The 17,337-nt window shown below is 41.7% G+C and overlaps 2 protein-coding genes across 52 annotated transcripts in view; one reads left to right on the forward strand and one right to left on the reverse strand.

Annotated features, from left to right (window-relative positions):
- Positions 1–17,337, forward strand: part of chrna8 (cholinergic receptor, nicotinic, alpha 8) — a 69,510-nt gene that overhangs the window by 36,014 nt on the left and 16,159 nt on the right. The window contains exon 1 of one of the 2 annotated variants that reach the window (XM_048996563.1): positions 16,146–16,180. The exons of the other annotated variant lie outside the window; for it this stretch is intronic. Coding sequence (XP_048852520.1) covers positions 16,158–16,180 — 23 coding nt within the window. The 5' untranslated portion in view covers positions 16,146–16,157. Of the gene's footprint in view, positions 1–16,145; positions 16,181–17,337 lie in introns of those variants that run through there. 2 annotated transcript variants of the gene reach the window in all.
- LOC125720753 (uncharacterized) lies at positions 8,321–17,106 on the reverse strand. 50 transcript variants are annotated; one of them, XM_048996572.1, is made up of 17 exons: positions 16,829–17,105; positions 16,660–16,722; positions 16,393–16,476; positions 15,551–15,634; positions 13,001–13,084; positions 12,746–12,829; positions 12,491–12,574; positions 11,606–11,689; positions 11,357–11,440; positions 11,108–11,191; positions 10,853–10,936; positions 10,598–10,681; positions 10,343–10,426; positions 10,088–10,171; positions 9,839–9,922; positions 8,756–8,839; positions 8,321–8,604 (listed from the first exon to the last, which is right to left on the reverse strand). In XM_048996572.1, exons 1-17 carry the CDS (start codon positions 16,901–16,903, stop codon positions 8,596–8,598), a joined length of 1,323 nt encoding a protein of 440 aa, XP_048852529.1. In that variant the 5' UTR covers positions 16,904–17,105; the 3' UTR covers positions 8,321–8,595. The 50 variants fall into 50 exon arrangements, with proteins under 50 accessions (XP_048852529.1, XP_048852528.1, XP_048852530.1 ...); XM_048996571.1 differs by having other exon boundaries at positions 8,756–8,842; positions 10,853–10,933; positions 16,829–17,103; XM_048996573.1 differs by having other exon boundaries at positions 8,756–8,842; positions 12,746–12,826; positions 13,001–13,081; positions 16,829–17,102.

Raw genomic sequence — 17,337 nt, forward strand, 5'->3', positions numbered from 1 at the left:
AACATAGAAATAGACATCTCACTTAGTGAAGAGAAATAAGCACATGGCAAATGCTACCCAAAATCAGTGATTCACTCTACACAAAATTCAGATCTAGACAGAACCACAACCTGTATGCGCAGGTACCCTGAGCTGAGATCACCTCTTTCACAGAGGGAGTTTCACAGGCTAAAGGCCTCCCAAGATGAAATACTCCTGATCCCTGACTGCTGTTGCAACTCGCTACAAAAATGAAATACTGTGACTTTAATACACTTTACAGCAATGAAAAAAAACCACAAAAAAGACAACGCATGCTTATTAAACACACACAGCACTCAAGGATGTCACACACGTACACAATCATGCAATGGGAAACAAGGACGGGGAGGATAAATTGGAATTATTCCCAGTCGGTGTTTGGGTTAAGCCTCAACAACAGCAGGCCGACCCGGCAATGGCGTGTTGATTAGGCAAGAGCCACCCAGCTGTAGTGACCGCGGGCGTGGATCTCCAGCGGCATCTGCCTCGCCTCAGCTCTCCTCGTGTGGGCGAGTGAGTCTGGCAGAAGGCTTGCAGTGTGGGTCTGTGTGATCAGTTCACAGTCAAATAGGGGTAAATGGACCCTGGGTTGCCGGCTTATGCTGAGCATTATCCTCATCACCCAGCTGGAATCAACATGTTTCTCAGACTCACAATAGTGTTGCACAGCAAACTCACAGGCATGAAAATCACACCACCCTCAGATTCCCCATTCTCTTTCTCACACTCACAGTGGTGCTTCATAGCAAACTCACAAGCACGAAAATCACACCACCCTCAAATTCCCCATTGTCTCTTTTTAAAAAGTCCCATACTGATCACTCCACCAGTGTCCACCAGTTCCCAGTTTCCTGTTGCCCCATAGCACAACGATCAGTCAGTCCATTCAACATTCAATAAGTGCCACCTATTCAACTAGTGGTCCAGTCATCACAAGCATAATCCGTTTGGTTGGTGGTTAGTCACTATTTTATTTATTGCTAATCAGTTTCATTGGTGTGGTGATTGCTTTAATAATCTGTCAGGAAACACTGAATCGATTTGATTCAGGGGTCAGTGATCATTTGTTTGTGCTAATCTGCTAAAGCAGGGGTGGCCAATCTTATCCGCAAAGGGCCGGTGTGTGTGCAGATTTTTGCTGCAACTGCCTAATTAGGTGACTAATTAAAGGGCTAATTGGCTAAAGAATCCTCACACCTGGGTTTGAACAGCTGACCTAAAGGTTATCCCAAAAACCTGCATACACACCGGCTCTTTGCGGATTGGCCACCCCTGTGCTAAAATGTAGCGAGCAGGAGAAGTGTGATTTGATCCAGGATTACGTTGTCATGCATACGCCCATCATCCACCCTCCATAGCGTATGGACATTCTCAACTGTGATTATAGTGTCTGTGTGATGTCAGACTCAGTCCTACTAAACCTTTTGTTGTCCTGCTAGGCTGGAACCAGAATGATCAAGTTGACTCTGAATATAACTGGGAGACAGTGGATACAGACCTGGGGAGAATTACCTGCAATTCTATAGGGAGGTTTAACCGTTTGGTCCCTTGTAATGAATGGCAGGCGGTTATTATGTAAGTGAATATGTCCTACAATGGACTAATGTCCCATCCCGGAGGACAAGTGGGTTGATGACAGACGGATGGGTGGATGGATGGATGCAGGTGAATATATAAAACATTTGAAAGCATCTACAAACTTTTATTGTCCCAGCAGCTGAATGTCTTTTTGAAAATATTTTCTTGGTTAATCAATTTTTAAAATTTTCTCTCCCATTACAAAGAAATGAACAAAGATGGTTTGTAATTATATTAGAAAACTTGTGGAATTACCATAAGAGCTGTCATTTAACAAACAAAAATAGAAGTTTAAGAAGGTTAAACTGGATTTGAAGTTTTTGTGCGACTTTCAGACTCAAATATCTGAAATCTCACCGAAACCCATAATTTGAATTATTTCATATGGGTTTGCAAAATTACTGCAGTGACCCAAACCTGATGTTCACAACAAGAGGAAACGATGCAATCGATTTTGATTCACGATATTTTTTATTGTATTTTTACTTGTTAGACCACACAACCGAAGATCTAAGCATGACATTTGAACTGATAATGAAAGCTCTTAGAAGTTCAGATATTTATCTTCCATTAATGATATTTTCATAGAAGTGAAGTCGGTACGTGAAATTGCTTTATTCGTTCATATACATGTTATTGCTTTAGCGGATATCTCTTGAAAAAGTCAGAGATTAGAGTATTTTCTAGAAATCACAGCAGATGCCGCATCCTCCGTTCCTGCAGCAGAACCGGCATGCGCGAAGTGCACGTTTAGTCCTGAAGAAGACCTTTGTCACGGGACAGGAGAGATAATGTTAGCATAGGAACCCGAAAGTACCCCAAAATCCTGCTTGTCTGCCTGATTCAATATTTATATATATTCTCAAGGCATTTAATCTTATCTTATCAAAATAGGTATCATACCATTGGATTAGTGTCAGCCTCGACAGTGTCCCCCTCTTCAAGAAGCCCATGGTCTCCCCCGTCCGTCTCTTGCACCTGCTGGTGTTGTGTGACCGTTAGCATTAGAAAGTGACTAGAGCAGCAAAGCAGAGAGCAAGACCATAGCTTTAAGCATGACCACAGAGAGAACGGCCCAGGAACGTACCTCAGTAACAGGGAGAGCTGTGCTGAAAACAACACAGATGCTGAGGCAGACGACAGCGACGCAGAGGAGTTTCATTTTGGGGTCTTTACGCTCGTTTCCGTTTGATTCCGGTCTTTGTGCTGCTCCGTCACACAGGTGTGAAGAACCTGCCTGTTTCTGTCACTGAGGTGAAGGTTTGGATGCTGAGACTAAGAGGTGCAGCTCAATTTATACCCATCTGGGCTGCTGTTGCTTCATCCCTCCTTTCCTTTCAAAGCTAATTTCTATTGGGAATTTCCTTGTTGTAAAAAGCAAATATGCAAATGTTGCTTCATCCCTCCTTGCCAGGACTTTTCCTGTAAAAGGTTTTCTAATCTCTGCTGGGAATTTCCTAGCTATAAACAAGCAGACTTGCTCTCCTGTGCATTATATAAAAATATCCATTCCTTATATTTCAATGTATTTTCCAGTTAGAATAGGAAAGATGTAAACTAGGATGCACAGATAAAACAATTTAAAAGAACTGCAGTGAGCAAAAAGAGTTTTATTTTTTATTAATATGTTTTCCCATTAGTGTCTAAAACCCTTCAGCCGCAACAATTCTGTTTAACTGTATAGATGTGAAGTGTACAATATTACAATCCTGCATACATAGATTCATGTCATTCATTCATTCATGTAGAAGACTCTCGCATGTGATAAGTGACTCAGAAACACATGTTGACCTTCGCAGTGTATTGGAAATTCCAGAATTTCCAAATGCAGATATACAGGCTTCTTGAGTTTCACAGGCCAAAGGCCTCCCAAGCTGAAATACTCCTGATCCCTGACTGCTGTTACAACTCGCTACAAAAACAAAATACTGTGACTTTAATACACTATACAGCAATGAAAAAAAAACACAAAAAAGACAACGCATGCTTATTAAACACACACAGCACTCAAGGATGTCAGACACGTACACAATCATGCAATGGGAGGCAAGGACGGGGAGGATAAATTGGAATTATTCCCAGTTGGTGTTTGGGTTAAGCCTCAACAACAGCAGGCCGACCCGGCAATGGCGTGTTGATTAGGCAAGAGCCACCCAGCTGTAGTGACCGCGGGCCTGGATCTCCAGCGGCACCTGCCTCGCCTCAGCTCTCCTCGTGTGGGCGAGTGAGTCTGGCAGAAGGCTTGCAGTGTGGGTCTGTGTGATCAGTTCACAGTCAAATAGGGGTAAATGGACCCTGGGTTGCCGGTTTATGCTGAGCATTATCCTCATCACCCAGCTGGAATCAACATGTTTCTCACCCTCACAATGGTGTTGCACAGCAAACTCACAGGCACGAAAATCACACCACCCTCAGATTCCCCATTGTCTCTTTTTAAAAAGTCCCATACTGATCACTCCACCAGTGTCCACCAGTTCCCAGTTTCCTGTTGCCCCATACCACAATGATCAGTCAGTCCATTCAACATTCAATAAGTGCCACCTATTCAACTAGTGGTTCAGTCATCACAAGCATAATCTGTTTGGTTGGTGGTTAGTCACTATTTTATTTATTGCAAATCAGTTTCATTGGTGTGGTGATTGCTTTAATAATCTGTGAGGAAACACTGTATCGATCTGATTCAGGTGTCAGTGATAATTTGTTTGTGCTAATCTGCTAAAGCAGGGGTGGCCAATCTTATCCGCAAAGGGCCAGTCTGTCTGCAGATTTTTGCTGCAACTCCCTAATTAGGTCACTAATTAAAGGGCTAATTGGCTAAAGAGTCAGCACACATGGGTTTGAACAGCTGACCTACAGGTTACCCCAAAAACGTGCATATACACCGGCTCTTTGCGGATTGGCCACCCCTATGTTAAAATGTAGCGAGCAGGAGAAGTGTGATTTGATCCAGGAATACATTGTCATGCATTTGCCCATCATCCACCCTCTATAGCGTAGGGACATTCTCGACTGTGAATATAGCGTCTGTGTGATGACTCAGAAACGAAACCTTTTGTTGTCCTGCTAGGCTGGAACCAGAATGATCAAGTTGACTCTGAGTATAACTGGAGACAGTGGATACAGGCCAGGGGAGTATTACCTGCAATTCTATAGGGAAGTTTAACCGTTTGGTCCCTTGTTATAATGAATGGGAGGCAGTTATTATGTAAGTGAATATGTCCTACAATGGACTAATGTCCCATCCCGGCGGACAAGTTTGTTGATGACAGACGGATGGGTGGATGGATGGATGCAGGTGAATATATAAAACATTTGAAAGCATCTATAAACTTTTAATGTCCCAGCAGCTGAATGTATTTTTGAAAATATTTTCTTGGTTAATCAATTTTTAAAATTTTCTCTCCCATTACAAAGAAATGAACAAAGACGGTTTGTGATTATATTAGAAAACTTGTGGATTTACCATAAGAGCTGTCATTTAACACACAAAAAAAGAAGTTTAATAAGGTTAAACTGGATTTGAAGTTTTTGTGCAACTTTCAATCTCAGATATCTGGAATCTCACTGAAACCCATAATTTGAATTATTTCATATGGGTTTGCAAAATTACTGCAGTGACCCAAAGCTGATGTTGACAACAAGAGGAAACGATGCAATCGATTTTGATTCATGATATTTTTTATTGTATTGTTACTTTTTAGACCACACAACCGAAAATCTAAGCATGACATTTGAATTCATAATGAAAGCTCTTAGAAGTTCAGATATTTATCTTCCATTAATGATATTTTCATAGAAGTGAAGTCGGTACGTGAAATTGCTTTATTCGTTCATATACATTTTATTGCTTTAGCGGATATCTTTTGAAAAAGTCAAAGATTAGAGTATTTTCTAGAAATCACAGCAGATGCCGCATCCTCCGTTCCTGCAGCAGAACCGGCATGCGCGAAGTGCACGTTTAGTCCTGAAGAAGACCTTTTTCACGGGACAGGAGAGATAATGTTAGCATAGGAACCCGAAAGTATCGTATTACCCCAAAATCCTGCTTGTCTGCCTGATACAATATTTATATATATTCTCAAGGCATTTAATCTTATCTGATCAAAATAGGTATCATACCATTGGATGAGTGTCAGTCTCGACAGTGTCCCCCTCTTCAAGAAGCCCAAGGTCCCCCCCGTCCGTCTGTTGCACCTGCTGGTGTTGTGTGACCGTTAGCATTAGAAAGTGACTAGAGCAGCAAATCAGAGAGCAAGACCATAGCTTTAAGCATGACCACAGAGAGAATGGCACAGGAACGTACCTCAGTAACAGGGAGAGCTGTGCTGAAAACAACACAGATGCTGAGGTAGACGACAGCGACGCAGAGGAGTTTCATTTTGGGGTCTTTACACTCGTTTCCGTTTGCTTCTGGTCTTTGTGCTGCTCCGTCACACAGGTGTGAAGAACCTGCCTGTTTCTGTCACTGAGGTGAAGGTTTGGATGCTGAGACTAAGAGGTGCAGCTCAATTTATACCCATCTGGGCTGCTGTTGCTTCATGCCTCCTTCCCTCTCAAAGCTAATTTCTATTGGGAATTTCCTTGTTGTAAAAAGCAAATATGCAAATGTTGCTTCATCCCTCCTTGCCAGGCCTTTTCCTGTAAAAGTTTTTCTAATCTCTGCTGGGAATTTCCTAGCTATAGACAAGCAGACTTGCTCTCCTATGCATTCTTTAAAAATACCCATTACAGTCCATTAAATTTTGAGATTTAGTATCTATAACCTTCTTTCCAAATACTGTAATTCTCTTTAATTGTATAGCTGTGAATGGTATAATATTACGGTCCTGAATTCATAGATTCCTGTCATTCGTTCATTCATTCATTCATTCATGTAGAAGACGCTCTTATGTGACAAGTCACTCAGAAACATATTTTGACCTTTTTGTTTAGTGGAAATTCCAGAATTTCAAAATGAAGTCAACTTCCGTATTTATGGGCAACCTTCATGTAGATGAGTTAAACATTAATGTCTACGGCAAATCAGAAATGCAGCAAGTGATAATTTAAACTTAATCAATAGTGATTAATGCCTTATTTTTTATTACATTTAGTACATTCATCAGTACTGAGCCTCATTCTGTAACTTTCTTCTCCCAGTAATTCTGTTTCAATGTGTAGGTCTTACAATCTTGAATGCATGTATATTTATGCACGTTGTTTTTCCTCGTGGAAGAGTTCCCTGACATACAAGGCACTCAGAAACTGTGCATTTTGACTTTGTACCTGCAGTGGAATTTCCAGGATAGGTTCAGTCAATAGCTGACACCCAGAATAACTGTCGCACATGTATCAGTGGTGGCTGCTGACAAAACATTTCAATGAAGGAAACTCTGGACCTGAATATAATTTCTGGCCTGATCATATATTAGTCATTATGTAAATATTATAGTAAATGTTAAATTGTACATTACACTATAGTCCTAAACATTTTCCAGACGTTGCTAATTTTAAGCAAATGTACCCTGATTTATTATGAGCCTTCAGTTCTGTAACTATGAACTAATTACAGTAATTTACCTGGCGAGTTGATGCTTAGAAAGTGACGCTGACAAAAATTATGGATTAAAGAGTTTTCAACAGGTGCGCCCTCTTCTGAAATACAATCATTATAGAAATACAAGTCAAATTAATGGAGTAACTTGTTTAAAATATGAGTAGGGCCACGCAACTTTAAATTAGTGTTTTGCTCGACATTACATGTGTAACACAAACACACCAACAAGAGCCGGAACATCATCACAGCCGAAAGCACGTTTGTAAACTCTCTGCAGCTTCCTTTGCAGTTTTCATCCTCATTGTTTCCCTTAAATTTCAGGTCATCGACCCGAGAATTAAACATCAGTCGGCCTTTTCAGAATCTCACTGTTTTTCCTCACTGTGTTTGGCTAACTAGAGATGCAGCCTTCATTGGTCCTCAGGAGGGTCACCCCTTTGGTTCTAAATAAATAAAGGAGTCTACCCCCCTCCCCGGACTGGGTCCGAGACAATTACATTTGCTGGGGAGCTCCTATTAAAGCATCAAATGGTTTCATAATATTGTAAAATCAAAGGCTGAATTAAAAATGAATACATATTTTGTCCACTTTCCATGCAGTCTTATGTGGTTGGCTGCTATTATGAGAGATAAATCAATAAATGTGTTTTTACTTGAATGCTCTGAATTGTAGTTTTGACACCTAACTTTGAAAATACACCCATTCATTTACTGCAAATTCCAATTCTCCCACAATCTTTCTCCGCCATTTAGGTGGTTGACTATATTATCTTGTGTATGTCTTAAAATGTTATTTATATTGTTTGTAGCAATGGTATAACTACGTAACTGCTATGTAATGTCATACAGACACATACTGACCCCATTGTGATTTTTTTTCTGAGATCAAATGTTACTGCGACCTGGACACATACAAGCTTCATTTAACAGTGGGCTGTACATACAATCTGTATAATGCACAAGATTCCAAAACTAAACATTAGCACACAAACAAACAAAGCTACTCTAGCATTTTAATTTCATAAATAAATGTAAACTTTTATTAAAATGCTAGACATGTTAAGATGTGCATGCACACAAATAAAAATACAAAAAAGACCAAAAATGGCAAAAAAATATATATATATTTTTTAAGCTATACACTTCATGTATGTTAGCGTTGGAAGTAACAGAACATACAATATATTTAATTTTATTTTGCCTGTTTATTTTCTTGTTTTTTTATGAGACAAAAAAGAAAAACATACTAAAATGCTAAAGGATTGAAAGGTCACATGTGAATTTAAAATAAAACTCTAAACAGTTACTTGTATTATTTGCTTATTAAGGTTATTTAATTAGAATTTCAGTGGCATTCTCTTGAAAAGAATTCAACGATATTCCAGAGACAGACATGAGAGTGCTTCCTAGAAATGCACAGAAGATTCCACAGATGGAATGGGAATGAACGTCTGAGTCCTTTAGGAGACCTTTGGCATGAAACAGGAGAGATGATGTTAGCATGGAAACCAAAACCCTGCCGATCTCTGTTTTCAGCTAGCAACATCAGAAAAATGGCAGAACGATATTTATTCATGTATTCAAGTTATTTAACCTTGTATAAACAAAATAGTGTCATACCCTTGGATTGGTGTTTACAGTGATCTTTGTGGTGTCCACCTCTTCATTAGACCCAACGGTGGTGACCCTCTCTGTCACTTTCACCTGCTGGTGTTATGTGACCGTTAGTTAGAAAGTATCAAGAAGCAGAGAGCAAGACTGAAATCCTGCTAATGTTTGTCTTCATCTAATAACATTAGAATAATGGCAGCTTGATGGAGATGGAGAATAATATTTATGGATATTAGTGTTGTAGTACTTGAGACCACACTTATTATTTAAATTTTTTTGTTTACATTTGTACAAAACCAATTATATCAAAATTTTAAGCAAAAACGTCCACGGTTCAAATTATACTGTGCCACAAATTTTAGACCATACTGCCCAGCCCCAAGGTGCCTGTGCTCCACATTTCATAGCGTGCTGTACAATATAGACTCAAACATTACTCTGTTTCTGATCCTGACTTCGTATAGCCCTACAATGGTCTTGGTCTTGTCTTGGTCTCCCCTCCCTTTGGTCTAGGTCTTGTTTCGGTCTTAATTCACTCTAGTCTTGGTAATGACTTGGTCTCGGTTTAGGTGGTCTCGACTACATCATTATTGGATTAACAATAGCCTCCCTTATGGGTGATAAGTTCCGAGACCTACCATAGATACCATGAAAGACAGTGGAACCATCCACAAATGGCTTATACTGACCATTATAATGCATCATGACGGAATCTATAATACATTATAGATGAGAGATTCATAGAGCATTCATAATTCATAATAAACATAGCTATAATGTGTTATGCCTTTTTATAAATAGTTATAGCTGTGTGTATTATACAAACATAATATTTTATTAATATATTATAATGCATTATGAAGGTATCTATAGTGCATTATACATATGAGCTTCATAGAACATTCATATTGCATAATAAATATGGCTAAAGTAAAGTGTAAAGTAAAGTTTTACCCATTTTTCTAACACACACTGCAATAACATGGCAATAAATATGATAAGCAAGAACTTGGTGCACAGTTTGAAACGTATGAACTGTTTATTTATGGAATTTTCTCTTCTTTTGGGGCCACATGAAACTGCAGATCATACCTTTGGATTAGTATTTACAGCAATCTTTGTGGTCACCCCCTCTTCATTAGGCCTAGGGGTGCCCCCGTTTGTCACTTGTACCTGCTGGTGTTATGTGAACGTTAGTTAGAAAGTATCAAGAAGCAGAGAGCAAGACTGAAATCCTGCTTATAAACGTCTTCATCTAGGAGTGTTTTGCTAATAGCAGAACAGCATTTATGGACATACTGAAGTTATTTACCCTCATCCAGACAAAAGCAGATGCCTTACCTTAGGAGTAGTGTAAGCTGCACCCTTTGTGGTGTCCACGTGTCCATAAGTCCCAGCAGTGACCCTCTGTGTCACTTGTGTCTGCTGGTGTTATGTGAACGTCAGTTAGAAAGTATCAAGAATCAGGGAGCAAGACTGAAATCCTGCTTATAAACGTCTTCATCTAGGAGTGTTATACTAATACTAATAGCAGAACAACATCTATGGACATACTGAAGTTATTTACCCTCATCTAGACAACAGCAGATGCCATACCTTAGGAGTAGTGTAAGCTGCACCCTTTGTGGTGTCCACGTGTCCATAAGTCCCAGCAGTGACCTTCTGTGTCACTTGTGTCTGCTGGTGTTATGTGAACGTCAGTTAGAAAGTATCAAGAATCAGGGAGCAAGACTGAAATCCTGCTTATAAACGTCTTCATCTAGGAGTGTTATACTAATACTAATAGCAGAACAACATCTATGGACATACTGAAGTTATTTACCCTCATCTAGACAACAGCAGATGCCATACCTTAGGAGTAGTGTAAGCTGCACCCTTTGTGGTGTCCACGTGTCCATAAGTCCCAGCAGTGACCCTCTGTGTCACTTGTGTCTGCTGGTGTTATGTGAACGTCAGTTAGAAAGTATCAAGAATCAGGGAGCAAGACTGAAATCCTGCTTATAAACGTCTTCATCTAGGAGTGTTATACTAATACTAATAGCAGAACAACATCTATGGACATACTGAAGTTATTTACCCTCATCTAGACAACAGCAGATGCCATACCTTAGGAGTAGTGTAAGCTGCACCCTTTGTGGTGTCCACGTGTCCATAAGTCCCAGCAGTGACCTTCTGTGTCACTTGTGTCTGCTGGTGTTATGTGAACGTCAGTTAGAAAGTATCAAGAAGCAGGGAGCAAGACTGAAATCCTGCTTATAAACGTCTTCATCTAGGAGTGTTATACTAATACTAATAGCAGAACAACATCTATGGACATACTGAAGTTATTTACCCTCATCCAGACAACAGCAGATGCCTTACCTTAGGAGTAGTGTAAGCTGCACCCTTTGTGGTGTCCACGTGTCCATAAGTCCCAGCAGTGACCTTCTGTGTCACTTGTGTCTGCTGGTGTTATGTGAACGTCAGTTAGAAAGTATCAAGAAGCAGGGAGCAAGACTGAAATCCTGCTTATAAACGTCTTCATCTAGGAATGTTTTGCTAATAGCAGAACAACATCTATGGACATACTGAAGTTATTTACCCTTATCCAGACAAAAGCAGATACCTTACCTTAGGAGTAGTGTAAGTTGCACCCTTTGTGGTGTCCACGTGTCCATAAGTCCCAGCAGTGACCTTCTGTGTCACTTGTGTCTGCTGGTGTTATGTGAACGTCAGTTAGAAAGTATCAAGAAGCAGGGAGCAAGACTGAAATCCTGCTTATAAACGTCTTCATCTAGGAATGTTTTGCTAATAGCAGAACAACATCTATGGACATACTGAAGTTATTTACCCTTATCCAGACAAAAGCAGATACCTTACCTTAGGAGTAGTGTAAGCTGCACCCTTTGTGGTGTCCACGTGTCCATAAGTCCCAGCAGTGACCCTCTGCGTCACTTGAACCTGCTGGTGTTTTGTGACTATCAGACTCAGATGGTGATCAGAGCAGTGAAGCAGGGAGCAAGATTGAAATCCTGCTTATCGTTGTTCTCATCTAGTAATGTTGTAGTAATGGTATAACAAATATTTATGGACATACTGAAGTCATTTAACCGTATCAAAAAAATGGGTATCATACCTTTGGATTAGCATTTACAGCAATCTTTGTGGTGGCCCCCATTTCATTAGGCCTAGGGGTGCCCCCGTTCGTCACTTGTATCCGCTGGTATTATGCGATCGTTAATTAGAAATTATGAGGAGCACTATAAATACCTTCCTACTGCATTATGATGGCTTATGCTACCCATTATAACGCATTATGAAGGTATCTATACTGCATTATAGATGAGAGCTTCATAGAGCATTCATAACAAGTAATAAACATGGCTATAATGTGTTATGCCTTTTTGTAAACAGTTATAGCTATGCATATCACTTTATTAATGCATTATAATGCATTATAAAGGTATCGCTAATACATTATGATGACAGCTTTAAGTAAAGTATTACCCATTTTTCTAACAGATACACTGCAATAACATGTTAATGAATGCGATAAGCAAGACCTTGGGAGGCAGACTGGATGGGAGTTCTGCAGGAAAGTATGGGTGTGACAAAAAAGGAGATGAGTTGCACTGGGCATGACTGGCCTGGTAGCTTTCACCGTGTTACAGCCCGAATTTACTTGGTGCACAGTTTGAAACGTATGAACTGTTTATTTATGGAATTTTCTCTTTTTCTGGGGCCGCATGAAACTGCAGATCATACCTTTGGATTAGTATTTACAGCAATCTTTGTGGTCACCCCCTCTTCATTAGGCCTAGGGGTGCCCCCGTTTGTCACTTGTACCTGCTGGTGTTATGTGAACGTCAGTTAGAAAGTATCAAGAAGCAGGGAGCAAGACTGAAATCCTGCTTATAAACGTCTTCATCTAGGAGTGTTATACTAATACTAATAGCAGAACAACATCTATGGACATACTGAAGTTATTTACCCTCATCCAGACAAAAGCAGATACCATACCTTAGGAGTAGTGTAAGCTGCACCCTTTGTGGTGTCCACGTGTCCATAAGTCCCAGCAGTGACCCTCTGCGTCACTTGAACCTGCTGGTGTTTTGTGACTATCAGACTCAGATGGTGATCAGAGCAGTGAAGCAGGGAGCAAGATTGAAATCCTGCTCATCACTGTCCTCATCTAGTAATGTTGTAGTAATGGTATAACAATATTTATGGACATACTGAAGTCATTTAACCGTATCAAAAAAATGGGTATCATACCTTTGGATTAGTATTTACAGCAATCTTTGTAGTCGCCCCCTCTTCATTAGGCCTAGGGGTGCCCCCGCTTGTCACTTGCACCTGCTGGTCATGTGACCGTTAGTTACAATGTATCAAGAGCTGAAATCCTGCTCTTAAATGTCTTCATTTAGTAATACAGACACTCCTAACTTAATGACCTATCTGTTTACCAACCGCCCGGACTTACAAGCAGCTTTCCGGCGAGTTATTATACTCTGCACGTGAATCTTGAAATGGCAACACTGCATTTCTGTTCTATTCCGTTTGTTTGGGTCTCTGATTTATTTGAGTTAGAAAAGGAAGGCTGTATATTGGGTGCAATAACTCGGGGGTGGCCAGTCTTATCCGCAAAGGGCCGGTGTGCGTGCAGGTTTTTGGGGTAACCTGTAGGTCAGCTGTTCAAACCCAGGTGTGAGGACTCATCAGCCAATCAGTCCTCTAATTAGTGACCTAATTAGGGAGTTGTAGTGAAAACCTGCATACACACTGGCCCTTTCTGGATAAGATTGGCCACCCCTGCAATAACTGATCATTATATTGGCATGTAAAATCAGCAGTGTTGGGTAATTCAACTTGAACTTGCTGTCAACTTTTATTTAGATATGTTGCCTTTAACATACATATAAATGTGATATTAAACAATATCTAAAGATGACTGACACAAACCCACTGCCATTACTATGCTTGAAATATCGATCAATTTGCTTAACAGCCTAGTCGTAGGAACGGAACTCTGTTGATAAGTGAGGACTGTCTGTTATAGTAAAGGCAGATTAATATTTATGGATACACTGGCATTTAACCTTATGAAACAAATCAGATGATATACCTTAGGATTAGTGTATACAGCAGTCTTTGTGGTGTCCAGGTATTCATAAGGCCCAACAGTAACCCTCCCTGTCACCTGCACCTGCTGGAGTTTCCTGAAGCCTTCTGAACGTTACGTTGTTCGTTTGTTCTATGTTAGAAGATTGAATTTACAAACAACATAGCTTTCAGAAGGCTTCGGGATACTCACGCCAGAGCAGTGAAGCAAGGATCAAAATTGAAATCCTGCTCGTCTTCATCTAGTAATATCATAGTAATGTCTGAACAATGTGGATCGGGTGGCAGCCAAGGGAGGTCCTGGTGGACCGATCCCAGGCTGTCATGGCTGACACGGCTTCTCAACAGCGCGTGGGGGTCAGGGACAGTGCCGTTGGATTGGCAAAATGGGGTGGTGGTCCCCTTTTTAAGAAAGGGGACCGGAGAGTGTTCCAACCACAATTCTCATCCTTCTTGGGAAAGTCTATTCCGGGGTACTGGAGACGAGGGTGAGATCGATAGTCGAATCTCGGATTCAGGAGGAACAATGCGGTTTTCGTCCTGGCCGTGGAACACTGGACCAGCTTCACACCCTTGTGAGACTTGGTGAAGGCTTACGACCAGATTCCCCGAGGTGCTCTGTGGGAGGTGCTTCCGGAGTATGAGGTTCGGGATCCACTACTGTGGGCGATTCGGTCCCCGTATGAATGGAACAGAAGCTCGGTCGAACATGTTCCGAGTGCCAAGGCTGCCCTTTGTCATTAGTCCTGTTTGCAATATTTATGGACAGGATTTCCAGGTGCAGTCAGGGTGTTGAGGGTGTCCAGTTTGGTGGCCTCAGGATTGTGTCGCTGCTTTTTGTGGATGACGTGGTCCTGTTGGCTTCATCTGCCGGGGACCTCCAGCGAGCTTTGGGGTGGTTTGCAGCCGAGGGCGAAGCGGCGGGGATGAGGATTAGCACCTCCTAGTCCGAGACTATGGTTCTCAGCTGGAAACAGGTGGATTGCCCTCTTCAGGTCAGGGAGGAGGTACTGCCTCAAGTGGAGGAGTTCAAGTATCTCGGGGTCTCGTTCATGAATGAGGGTAGAAGAGATTGTGAGCTGGACAGACGGATCGCTAAACCGACAGGCGCTAAACCGGATCGTCGTGGCCAAGAAATAACTGAGCCGGAAAGCAAAGCTATCAACCTATTGGTCCATCTTCGTTCCTACCCTCACCTATGGTCATGAGCTGTGGGTATTGTCTGAAAGAATGAGATTGCAGATATAGAAATTAGGTTTTTCCACAGGGTGTCTGGGCTCTCCCTTAGAGATAGGTTGAGGAGTTTGGATATCCAGGAGAGTCTCAGAGTAGAACCGCTGCTTCTTTCTTTGTGGAAAGGAGCCAGTTGAGGTGGTTTGGACACCTGGCGCGGATGGCTCCTGGACTGCTACCTGGAGAGGTTTTTCGTGCATGTCCTATAGGGAGGAGGCCCCAGGGCAGACCCAGGACAAGCTGGAGGGATTATATCTCTTGGCTGGCATGGGAACACCTCGACATTCCCCCCTGAACAGCTGGTAGAGGTGGTTGGGGAGAGGGAGGTCTGGGTATCTCTCCTGAAGTCACTATCCCCGCAACCCGAACCCCAGACAAGCGGATGGTAATGGATGGAATGGATGGATGCCTGAACAATATTTATGGATATACTGAAGTCCTTTAACCATATCCAAAAAACAGGTATCATACCTTTGGATTAGTGTTTACAGCAATCTTTGTGGTATGCACCTCTTCATGTGGCCCAACGGTGACCCCGTTCGTCACTTGCACCTGCTGGTGTTGTGTGACTGTTAGTTAGAAAGTGATCAGAGCAGTGAAGCAGAGAGCAAGACTTAAATCCTGCTCATCACTGTCTTCATCTAATACCATTTGGGTAATGGCAGCCTGATGGAGATGGTTGAACGATATTTATGGGTATCTTCCATATCTGAGGCTGATACCTTGATAGGTGAAACTGTGGAGAATAGCGAACTGTTCGCAGACCCCATTTGTAACGTGGTTTGCATGTATCTGCATATAGTAAAAGTTAATTGATAAAGTACACACAGTAAGGCATTGCAGACATTACACAGGACTGTACCATACTGTACTCTCTCTCTCGCTCTCTCTCTCTCGAATGAACGGGATTCTGACGTTTTTATTCTAATACTCAAGAGAGTATAAATCAGTGAAAGAATGTCATGTATCGAGGGATGAGAGAGCAATGAATATCATGCTTTTTATACATTTTATGGACTCATGAACTACAATAATGCGCCAACAAATGCATGCAGGAAGAGCACAAGAGGCAGCCTGGATGGGAGTTTCTGCGAAGCAGGGGTAGGAGCAGATGAGCCACCTACTGAAATTTGCTCATTTTTTTTCAGACTATGTTAAACTAGATTACTGGATAACTGAAACTGCACTAAATGACACCACAAGTACGGGGGGTCCTACTGTACTGAATATATATATATATATATATTCAGTACAGTGGGTGGGACCCCCCATACTTATGTGTATATATGTGTATATATATAATGGCATCATACCTTTTGATTAGTGTATACAGCAGTCTTTGTGGTGTCTACGTGTCCATTAGTCCCAGCGGTGACCCTCTGCGTCACCTGCACCTGCTGGTGTTATGTGACTGTTAGAGTCAGAAAGTAACTTGAGCAGTGAAACAGGGAGCAAGATTGAAATCCATTTTGGATCCACTGTCTTTGTCTAATATTACAATACGTTTGGTGGAGATGCAGAACAATATTTATGTGCATACTGAAGGTATTTTGCTTTATCCGAACAAAACAGTGCCATACCGTTGGTGTGGTGCCCCCCTGTCCACTAAGCCCAGCGGTGCCGCCGTCCTTCTGTTGCACCTGCTGGTGTTGTGTGACCGTTAGCATTAGAAAGTGACTAGAGCAGCAAAGCAGAGAGCAAGACCATAGCTTTAAGCATGACCACAGAGAGAACGGCACAGGAACGTACCTCAGTAACAGGGAGAGCTGTGCTGAAAACAACACAGATGCTGAGGCAGACGACAGCGACGCAGAGGAGTTTCATTTTAGGGTCTTTACGCTTGTTTCTGTTTGATTCCGGTCTTTGAGCTGCTCCGTCACACAGGTGTGAAGAACCTGCCTGTTTCTGTCACTGAGGTGAAGGTTTGGATGCTGAGACTAAGAGGTGCAGCTCAATTTATACCCATCTGGGCTGCTGTTGCTGCATCCGTCCTTGTCAGGCCCTTTCCTGCTAAAGTTTTGCAGATATTCGCTGGGCATTTCCTTATTGTAACAAAGAACATCAAGAATGTGAAAAGAAAAAATGCCAACGGCTAACAGGCAATCAGACATCAGAAGGTGTATGTGCTGGTCGCCACGTCCTGAATGTCTGCCCTGCCCTTGGTTTCAGCTGTAATTCGAGAATCATTTGATGCTTTCTGTCCTCTCTCTCACTCACAACTGCATCATTATGCATTGTACTCATAAGGGGCACTTGCT

The sequence above is a fragment of the Brienomyrus brachyistius genome, chromosome 25 (genome assembly GCF_023856365.1).
Source record: "Brienomyrus brachyistius isolate T26 chromosome 25, BBRACH_0.4, whole genome shotgun sequence".
Taxonomy (NCBI): Eukaryota; Metazoa; Chordata; class Actinopteri; order Osteoglossiformes; family Mormyridae; genus Brienomyrus; species Brienomyrus brachyistius.